Source organism: Ctenopharyngodon idella, chromosome 3 (genome assembly GCF_019924925.1).
Source record: "Ctenopharyngodon idella isolate HZGC_01 chromosome 3, HZGC01, whole genome shotgun sequence".
Taxonomy (NCBI): Eukaryota; Metazoa; Chordata; class Actinopteri; order Cypriniformes; family Xenocyprididae; genus Ctenopharyngodon; species Ctenopharyngodon idella.
The window spans coordinates 34,470,837-34,482,024 of NC_067222.1; the positions used below are offsets into that span (position 1 = coordinate 34,470,837).

At 37.5% G+C, this 11,188-nt stretch overlaps 1 protein-coding gene across 3 annotated transcripts in view; it reads left to right on the forward strand.

The window, feature by feature from the left end:
- Positions 1-3,971, forward strand: part of asic2 (acid-sensing (proton-gated) ion channel 2) — a 368,328-nt gene extending 364,357 nt beyond the window's left edge. For all 3 annotated transcript variants that reach the window (XM_051887448.1, XM_051887447.1, XM_051887446.1), the window contains 2 exons: positions 1,288-1,356; positions 1,489-3,971. In XM_051887448.1, the coding sequence (XP_051743408.1) occupies positions 1,288-1,356; positions 1,489-1,590 (171 nt within the window). In that variant the 3' untranslated portion in view covers positions 1,591-3,971. The remainder of the gene's footprint in view (positions 1-1,287; positions 1,357-1,488) is intronic.
- Positions 3,972-11,188: the final 7,217 nt, after the last annotated feature.

An 11,188-nucleotide genomic window follows, 5' to 3' on the forward strand; every position in this document is an offset into this window, starting at 1 on the left:
ACTCATGCCCTCAGGGACACACACACACATTTTGCATTCTGTCCTGTCCTGTTTTAATGGATTTTTGATTCATTATAGCTTTAAATGGATGTTTATTTAATTTAAATTCAAACTTTATTTTGTTAAGCTTCTGAACTCTCTCTGGGTTTTAAGAATTTTGGCTGCTGTTAAAAAAGCACATAAAATTAAAAGAAACACTAAAGTGTTTAGCTTCATTGTAAATGCATGACACAAAAATGTGGTCATCTTGAACTGACCTATTAACCAGTAATTATTAAAAAAGAAGAGGCTTGTTAAGCATCCTCAAGGCCAGGGCAAAGGCACCCCTGCTAGTGTGTGATATTACGAATCATACTAAAACTCATGAATATTGATTAGGTGAGCCTCATATTTCTTGGTATCCTCCTAGTGCAACCCAGTAATGTGACCTAATTAATATTAATGAGTTCTGACTTTCCCATAGTAGAATTCTACCTGCCCAATTTTTTTCACATGACCAAAAAGATGTAATGCCGACAAAACCACAGCAGACTCAACAATGATAAACAAGCTACTTAAACAAGTTATATAGGCCATATTGAGTGGATAATTCACTCAAATATGTAAACGGTCAATGATCTCAGTTCTAACCACGCTCTAGAACCCAACATTTTTGTTAAACAACAAAAAAAATGAATGCAACCGTCTTCATCAATCTTTTTGATAAAGATTAAATTAAATCTTTAATTTAATTAAATTATGTTAGACCAACAAACTACAGTTAGTGGAACTTAATCATTTGTAGCATGAACAGAAATTTATAATTTGATCAAAAAGTTGTTTTCATTCAACATAACTGAGTCAACAGTTAAATTATTTCTTTTTAGAGTGCACATCAAACAGGCTTTGACATCACTGTCAAGAATTTTAGTCTGTTTTGATTCATAAAAGTTTTCGGGTGTTTTTTATTATCTCCAACTTCAAAACCTTTCCATTCCAGTGACATTTTAGATGAGATCATGTCAAGCTGAGATCATGTGTGCATTGCCAACATGAGGATCTGTGGAGCCAGTCTGGAGTCTGGAAACTAGACCAGACTGCATGATTTTCCCAATCAAAATGGCCATTTTCAATTCCCGTGTGATTGCAAGTTTCTGGGATCCCCGGTGGTCATTGCCCTGGGCTGCAACCCATGTCGCTGATTTGATTAACACAGCGCTGGCAGAGCTACAAAGCTGTTCTGAGGCCAGCAGTTTGAGACCTGATTTGGCAGTGAATGAGATGGTGGTTTGTGATGTGTGTTGGCAGGTGGTGAAGGAGAGACTGCTGGACCTGCTGAACCGAGAGGAGGAGGAAGAGAGTCATGGAGAGGATGTGGTAAAAACAACCGCCTGCTAAGCTTCAAATAATTTATTTAGATATCAAGAACCCATTGCGTGGAATGACTGAGTTGTGCCTCAGGCATACAGTTTTAAGAACAATAACATCTGTTTGTTTGGTTTTTCTCAGAGTACATGTGATCCGGTGGTAAACCACTCCGAATCGATTAGCCACACAGTCAGTGTTCCCCTGCAGACCACCCTGGGCACCCTCGAGGAGATCGCCTGCTGAGCGCCGTTCCCCTCCACACCACCAGGGGGAGCCGGGCCTCTCCACTCCAATGGGTGAAGGACAGAGGAAAAAGAAGGAAACAGACTGGTTTTCTTTTTCTCAACGTGTCATCATTTGGCATAAACATGAGAACTCGAAGCCAAGGAGCTTCTCGAGGAACATGAGGACCCCAAAGTTTCTCACAAACACCATCTGTTTGTTATGGACTCATGAAGGAAAGCAGAAGATTGTGGACCTGTCAGGACAGTCACTTGTAAACATAAGACAAACACGAAAACACGAGCATGTGAGGAACTGCAAATGCACCCGGCCTCGGCGTGTTCTCTCTCCCCCCAGCCGCCATTTTGAAGTTTACTGCCAAAACACTGTAAATTATTAACAGAGAAAATGTTGTAAAACTGTTCTAACTGTGCATGTGTCAGTTTCATGCGTTACAATACGGTTTTCTCGAACATGTCATTCTCTCTCACGTGTGGAGACGGTTTTGTCTTCTTGTGCTGTTCGTTTGCTATGTGATTCTAGCATCTCATTTGGCTTTTTGATGTATCAGAGATGCATCATAAAACCGAGAGCCCCTTCCTTCCTTTTATTTTTCTATCCTTCATAGAAAAGCCGGATGGGTCACGGTACAGTGGCAGCCATTATGAGCCCATTGTGGCTGTGTATGGCTCTTCTAAATGCTTTCCGGATCCCATTTGAAAAATGATGAACAAAGAAAGTACAGAAAAAAAGTTTTTGTTGCTTTATGCGTAAGATTATAGTGATACGGTTTTCATTTTGTCAAATGTCAAATTTTGTCAAAAGAGGTGTTAATTTGTCATTTAAAACTGATACTAGAAAGCTTTCATGCTTTTAATTCAGAGTTGAGATTTTTGACAGCCATCGTGATTCCACTTTCCCAACCTCCTTAACTGGGACATTTTCAAACATATAAAGGATTTAGAGCTGTTCATGGTGGTTTATTATGTGTGTTCAGTCTATCTCATCATTTCAGAGCTCTTCATCTGTGCTGCGGTTTGTAATACTGTAATTGCCATATGTTATCTGATATTTTCCCACAGTGTTCTTTGATGATGGATGATAGACAGTTCAAATGTGTGATTGTGAACTAAATATGTGGTTCTCAGATCACTATACATTAGTATGAATGAAGCCTCAGCTGACCTATTCATTCTTCAACATGTGTATAGTGTTTCAGCCAAAAATTCATTAACTGAGGCAAAATCATTCTCGCAATGATTTTTCTCCTTTGGCTGAAAATAATGAAAAGAGGGTCAGTTCTGGGTGGCAAGAGTGAGCTTGATTGTATTTCTCAATTTAACTCACTTCAATATTCAATTTAAGAATACTGACTGGTGCAAAATTCAGTCACAAAATGAATAGAAAGAATAAGAGCTTGTGTCTTGGAACTGTAGGTGAAGCTTTTGAACAAATTGTTCTGGGACACTGAGGCCCCTGGCAGATGTGTTACACCATGAATTTGTTGACAAGCTCCTAGAATCTGCATATGAATAAATAAAAGGTATTTAATCTGGTTTAATAAGCCTAGGCATCCACATGTGACCCACAGGGCACCCTTGTCCAATCAGATTTGAGCTTAGAGCCAGTATGCAAATATCTGTCATAAATATCCATGCTAAGATATTTTTGTTTCAGGATTATTAGTAGTTATTTTCATGCCCCACTTCTGGGGCAACAGTATTAAAAGGCGTGATTTGCACCTATATCGTAATGCAAAATTTAATAAAGGAGCGGAAACGCTATAATTTTGCCACAGGGAATAGAATAATGAATGTGTACTCTGGGTTGTTTGCGGCATGTGAGAGAGCCATGTGATTGTTAATACAGACACATGTTGCTTAATATGTGTTATGTTTTATTCTATAAAAGTAGTTGGGGAAAATACGCAGTCAGGTCACTTTCCTAATTTGCAAAGTATCCGTGACCGAATGTAGATGTTTTTAGTTGTTTTATTTGCAATTCAGTTTGTGTAATGGGCTGTAGAGGATGAACGTCTTATCCTTATTTGTCCTAAAATGTGATGATTTCTTAAATCTGTGTCAAAGATAGATCTGTGAACCTCAGAGGGTTTCAAGCACATGCAAAGAAAAAAATAACCAGACATATACAGTACAAACGCAGAAACCCACATCCGCCCATACTTACAAAACCGTGAACTAAGAAGCCACTCATAGTGTTAAACAGTAATTTTAGTAGACAAACTCTTTCTTGCCATGTGGACAAACACCAAAGGGGTGTCATGTCACCTTTGCTATTTTCTCATTAGCAGAAACCAGCGGGGTTGATGGTTTCTAACTCCAAGGTAATTGCTTCAGTACCTCAAACCTTATATGAAAACAATAAAGAATAAATGGATTACAGCACCTGTGTCTTTGCCTTTGTCTCACTTGCATCTATCTATCCATCCATCCATCCATCCATCATCTTGTTTCTCTTCTATACATCTTTCCCCTTTCACGGCTTTAGAACAAAGAGACAAATGTACTTTTTTCCATCATAGGATTTCACAAAGAAATCCACTGTTTCTAATTTGATTAAAATGTTTTTTTTATTTTATACTTGCTTTATCATGTCTTGTTACTCGATACACGGTTTCTCTTTTATCATGTGCGTGCATGTGGGCGTGAGCACGGGTGAAGGATATGCATATCTGTCTAGGTTGTCAGAAACAAATGGTGAAATACAATTTTGACAGTGTATGATTATTTGTGGCTCTACCTAGTGAAGAAAAAAGGAAGAAGCGAAGAAGCAAGAAACAATTTCATTTAAGAAAAACAAATTCATTTTCAACACCCTTATAAACAGAGATACACATACAAACATCACGAAGAACAAAAGAGCTGTTTTTGAGCTCAGAGATAATGCATGAACTCAAGCGTGAGGGCTCGGCATGCCATTTACTTCCAAGAAAAACTAGCTACCAGCTCCTATCAACTTAATTGTAACTTAGAGCTATGAAAGTTGACCAGAAATTGCGTCACAAGGCTTTCTGAGGTCACGTTGCATAAGATGTTGTTGCTGTTCATTGTCATCACTGCAACATTAATTATTTAAATATGAATGGTTTATTTACTGATTTATGAATACAAGTGTTACCTCGCTGTTGTGGTTCTTGTTGCTGGTTTGTCTATTTGATATGGTACCATCAAAAGTAGAGTAAGATGAGGTAAGGGTAAGAAAACTTTTTTTTTTTTTTTCTTGATCATAGATGCTCATAAATTCCATGAGATACATGTACATTTCATACATTTTCACTATTTATTAAAACCTACTGGCTAATTTAGTGAAATCATTCAATTTGAATTTATAGTGCACTCAAAAAAATAAATTGTTGAATGAACATGATTTAAACGTAACACCCATTATGCATCTAATCAAATCAAGTAAACTTGGATTGCTTTGAATATTTTATATGAACACAATATATATATATATTTGTAGATTAAACATGATTTTAATATGTCAATGTAACTTCTATGCAACTAGTTGAATCAAAATGTTTGTATTGTGTTATTGTGGTAATACACTTTAATTCAACAAAATTCTGCCTTGTTACATCAACTAGTTAATGTCTTGTTCATGTATGGTTTTGGTAGTTTAATGAATATCTATCTTGTTGTTTCAATTAGATTTGAATTTAAATTGATTTATGCAAATAATCTCAACTTTTCAGAGTGCCGCAGGTCATGTGACAAGAACCAACCGATCAGCTTTGGCCTTTCCGTAACAAAACGTCGAAAGCTCAGCCGAGATGGACGAGCTTTCGACAGGACGGGTTTTTATTTCTCATCTCCATAAATATATCTAGTAGTAGAGCTAATGCAAGGGATAATAATTCATTTATCCTTTGCTCAAATTTCATCTTCATGGCTCATAGCAACGGCAGACACCACAAGAGCGCAAGCTCTCGAGCGCTTTTGAAAAGATGAGATAGTGGCGCGGCCAGCGTTTTCCACACGTTTTTAGACGCGACAGTGAATATTTAATCACTCTCCAGTGCTGAAGTCTTTCACCTTTGCATGTAAAAGTTTTTTGTCGTTGTCTTGTGGTCACTTGTATTAAGCTTATATCTATTTTATGCCTATTCTTTGGCCAAATATAATTTAAAACTACACTTTTGCTGAATGTGGTGTGTACCATAGCTGTTTTTATAAAAAAAAAAAAAAAAAAAGACAATTTCTTTATGAAGTAACTCTGACGGCATGAATATCGATTATTTTCTTAGCCCCCCCTTAGCACCGATAGAGAAAAAATTCTGGCGCCTTGCACGAATTAATGCTTCTTGTGTATTCCCGTGATTTACATAAAATTCATGATGTGATGTTAAGTTTTGGCAGTCTAGAAATGATACTAGTTTCTTACAGGGCTGTATTTCCCAAATGCATTGTAAGCTTGAATTGATCATAGAATCACTGTTACCAATACAGCTAAAATCAACTTAAACTTGCAATGCTTTTAGGAAACACTACCTAAATCATTATCATAGTGATCATTTTATTATAAAAATAATATGAATTCTTGTTAGCTGGTCCTCAACCCAAGCACAAGTGCAACACTTCACCACAATGGTAACCCAAAAACCATTAACATAACAGAAACTTTTAAATACCAACATAATAGAACAGTAACCATTAAAAAGACACTCCATTTTCTCACTTTGCTAAAAAATGCTTAAAATAACACTTTATTTCAACATTTACTCTCTCAGTTCAGCTCCTTTGCAAAGCATGATGGGAAGTAAAAGTCCTGTTTGATTAACTCCTGGTTGGGTTACTTGATTGAAACATGTTATTTCAATATGAAAACATCAAGTTAAGTCAAAGAGTAGCCGTTTCAAGTCAATTTAACATGAATCAATCACATTTAAACCAGAAACCAGATACAATGGTGTTGAGTCAAAATAAATTGTTTAAATAAAGTGAACAGCATCAAACATCTTTTTTTTTTTTTTGAGTGTGTATGTCATATTTTCGATTAAAATATGGGCAGTTAAATATTTATACCTTTATTAAAGTCATAGAATAAATCTACCTTTCAGATGAATATCTTTTACTGGGATTCTGCCTTGTCTGTCATCAGTTATTCATCTATTCAACTAAATAGTCAAAACATATTTTAAAAAGAATAGTTGATTTAGTACTTTAAAAATGAAAATGCACATGGTTCTTGGGGCATCTTTCCCCATCTTACTCTACCTTCTGCTCATTGCAGTGCAGCACGAGATATTATGAAATGATTATGACTAAATATGTGCATTTTTATCTTTAATTGCAATTCTAGTGATTTCCCTTAAAGTCGTAATGAAATCAAAATTATCCCTATTTACTTTGTTAGTGCACATTATTAGTCTTGTGGTGAACAAATCATCCATGCAAGTTAATCCAAAAAATAATTTGTCTTCGTGATCTTTAATTAAAATCTGAAAATACTTCCCCTCTGGAATGGCCTTCTTTCTCTGATGACGTCAGTTTGACGGTTTGGGTAGAACCAGAGAACATCCCCTCCATCCGTCAGTCTGCTGCGAGGTTTGACAGCGAGCTGAATGGTACACTCACTTCTGTAGATCCAATCAATTCCCAGAAGGGAAAAAGCCACACTCTATTTGTTTTATTCATGGCTGTGTCCGAAATCTCAAAAATTCTGCTTTCGGAGGATGCATACCAAGGTAGGAAGGCATCAAGGCACGTCCGAATCCAATGTTAGCTTAACTTCCTGTCTCCTGAGATACCTTCATCGGATCGATTTTTGAAGGCAGCAGATGTATCCTTCACTGCTTTTGATATCCCACAATCATGTTCTTTCCATTCCTTTACAATCGAGCTAAAAAATATAGATGGTGTCTGAAAGTTGTGGTTGGTGGTTGGTTTGTGTGTAAATGTATGTTTTTGACCAGCGTTTTCCACTTCTGATATCACTTCTAGCGAGAAATTACTATTGTAGTAATTAAATATTTGCTTAGTTATCACCAAAGTTCACTCTATTTAGCTGTAGATCATTAAACCGTTACGCTGCCTCAGAAATCTGTCCAAAATCAGTTTCATGAGGTTCCAAAGTCATTGCCTGATAAGGCAGCGAGGCAACAAGTCAGCTGCCTACATTTTCGGACGCAGCCATTATTTGGTTTAATTCGGAAAATACTTCACAATACTGAAGAAAAGTCAGTTGCAGACTGCTCAGTTCACACTAAAAATTCACTCTCTTAAGATTTCAGGTGTGAGGCTGACACAATATTCTTGTGATGCTTTATTACAGCAAATTTTAGTTTGTTTAAGCTCACATTTATTCGCATAATGTATTTCCAGTTCCAAACTGCTTATCTGGTAGAAACTGTTTTCATTGTAATGTAGGGTTTTAGCCATCACAAAAGTAATCAGAATTAGAGTGGTTTTGCTCATTATTTCCACACCCAAATACCAGGAATATTTTAGATGTGTTTTGTAAATCACAGGCAGCAGTTATGTTGAGGTTAAGTCGTATGCAATCACTTGTCACTCTTGTTTACTGCCTGAGAGACTGCTGGCTAATTGAATGGTGTATATCCTGATGATAAGGGTGCTGCATTGAAAATATAACAAGGCCTGGGGAAATCAATGGCATTTAAACGGTGGCCCAACAACTAATGTTGAATGCAGCATCGGTGTCAGCCATTTGGACCACAATATTCTCCTTTCTGACTGCCTGCTGACAAATAATAATCTCAGTATGAGGCATTTACAGCAATTCTGTGAACCTGTTCTCCCAGGACTTAATTGTGCCATTAAAGGTAGGGTAGGCAATTTCAGAAAGGATAGCAATAGCAAGCTAGCTTTGAAAGCATAAGATCCCACCCTCCTTTCAATGCATCTCCAAAGCCACGCCTCCTCCAAAACACACGAACCTGCACAGCAGATTCTGCAAAGCATCATAAGACGAGAGACGGTATTAAATCACCTCATGTCTCAAAGCACATAACATTACAATAACATAAACAACTTGCAGAACTCCAGCTGTACCACCTGACGGCTACAGATTAATTTCAGCTTTGACAGTGTTGACATAGAAATGCATAAATCAGAGTCTGAGGACGTGAATAGCTCTGGGTAGAACGTCAAGGTTGCCATCTTGTATGGTTACGACATGGTGTGAACGCAGCATAAGCTCATGGTTGAAATTAGACATTTTTATGGGCAAAAAAGGACCATTGTCTGGCCTTTGTAGTGTAGCAGAAGCACAGCCACATGTCACTTTCAGGGGGGCGTGACGTCGGACACTTTCTGCTTCCCGTAGGAAAGACAAGAGGGTGAGTAATGGACCTGAAGGTGTTAGAATAAACACGAAACACACGTGATTATTGTCATGCAGTGAATCCGGCCAATCGTGAAAGAGCTGATGTTGTCATCAGAGCTTGTGCAGCCGCTTTGGAGAATCTGCAGCGGCTGATTCATCCGACTGCTCTCGAATCGTTCTTGCGTTACTTTGATGCCATACTTCACGGTCACATGGCGTCAGTGCTGTCTCAAGTCAGACAAAATTTCTAGCCGGCATTTACTGCTTCAAGTCAGCCGCCGATCAGTCTGCACAGCGCTGAAGTCAAACAAGCCTAGTAACTTTGCTGTCAGTTGATTGTTTGCTTTTACAAACTCAGGTATGAGTTGGTTTTTATTTTATCTAGCCTAATTGACTGCACACAGCCAATAGAATTTAACTTGTATTTACCCAGACCTTTTAAACTGACAGAGACATTGTGTCCCCCATTGATATACTTGTGATTGTGCTATAGTTCAATATCGCCAGTCCATAAAAGCATAAAAACATACCATCCAACGGCTCTGCGATGTTGACGGTCTGTCTAGCATGTTTAAATCCTCAGATCTGTGCTTTTTATTCATTATGATTCTTTTGGAGTTTTATGACATAAATCCAATCTGTAGCATAGAAGAAAATACGGTGTCTGAATAAGCCCCCTGAGGCTAAATACAACAGGTATATGCAGGGAGAAGATGTTCTGCAGGAGGTAATTTATCTAAATCCTTCAAAGATGACACAAAGCTTTTATTTTCCTGCGCATCTAACATAGAATACTAATTTCAGCTAAGAGTGTTTGCAAACAAAGGTTATAGCCTTTCTTTAAAGGGATAGTTCACCCAAAAATGAAAATTCTGTCATCATTTACTCCCCCTCAAGTTGTTCCAAACCTGTATAAATTTCTTTGTTCGCTGTATACAAAGGAAGATATTTGGAAGAATGTCAGTAACCAAGCAGATCTCGGCCCCCATTGACTACCATAGTATTTTTTTTTCCTACTATGGTAGTCAATGGGGGGCGAGATCTGTTTGGTTACAAACATTCTTACAAATATCTTCCTTTGTGTTCAAACAGAACAAAGAAATTTATACAGGTTTGGAACAACTTGAGGGAGAGTAAATGATGACAGATTTTTCATTTTTGGGATGGATGGTAAGCTAGCTGATTTTAGGTATGTAGGAGTAGCAACTGCAGGGTGTTCTTAGGCCGTTTGAAAGTTCACTGTGATACTTAGAGCTCCATTAATCAATCAAGTCCTCAGTTAACCATAACAGGCTAATGCTTGTTGCTTCTTTTTTTCTGATTTGACTCCCAAATGGCTTGTCATATGTGAATGAATTGGAGGCACTAAAAAGAGGTAAGTGTGAAATGAATGCATACAGTATACGGCCCAAGATGCTAGACTCCAGCATCCCCACGACCATGCATAGTGCAAGCGGTTTATTGGGAGGATGGATGGATGTTTGTTATTTTCAGTAATAATGCATCTAATTACCCCTCATTTGCCCTATTGTGGTTCTCAAAGGCATCGCTGCCATAGTTAAACTAGCGAAATCGACTCTAAACAGACGAAGATGGTTTAATAAAAGAATAATCACACATGCTTTTTTGTAAATTTTCATTCTGATGAGCCAGCGTTCATTCATTTTTGTTTATGAAGTCAAAGCTATCCTCCGCCTCTTCATTGGTCACTTTACATTTGCACTAATTATTAAAAAAGAGTAAGACTTGACAGATATTCAGTTGGTTTTGAGCTATAAAGTAGAAAGTAAGGTAATTCTGCATCACAACTGCAAAAGTTTGCTGTCAGAAAAAAAATATACAAAAATCTGAGCTTTAGGGGTACAACAGCTTGTCAGCAGGGCAGTATCCTCAAAAACACTCATTGTGCCTGAAGTACACATTAAGGTACTAATGTATCCTTTAGGCCACAGCGACAAGCTGTCATCGTATACCCCTAAAGGTACAAATTTTACAAAGATTTAACAGTACAGTATACTCATTAAGTTTTAACAAGTTATAATGCCAGCGGTGCTGCTTTCGTAAACAGACATCATGGCATGTCTGATGTAACGGGCTGATAGTTGAGCCTCAGGATGCTTGTGAAAAATTTTAAATTACTTCTATGTAATGGAAATCAGGAGTTTGGAGTCTGAACAACAAAGCAAAACTGCAAAAGTTGATAGTCCAGGCTGCACTAAACAATGATGCAATAAGAAAACCCATCCAATGCATATTTGCAATAGCAATTGCTCTAATGACATTCAGTGAACATAAATAAAGGTAGGCCATG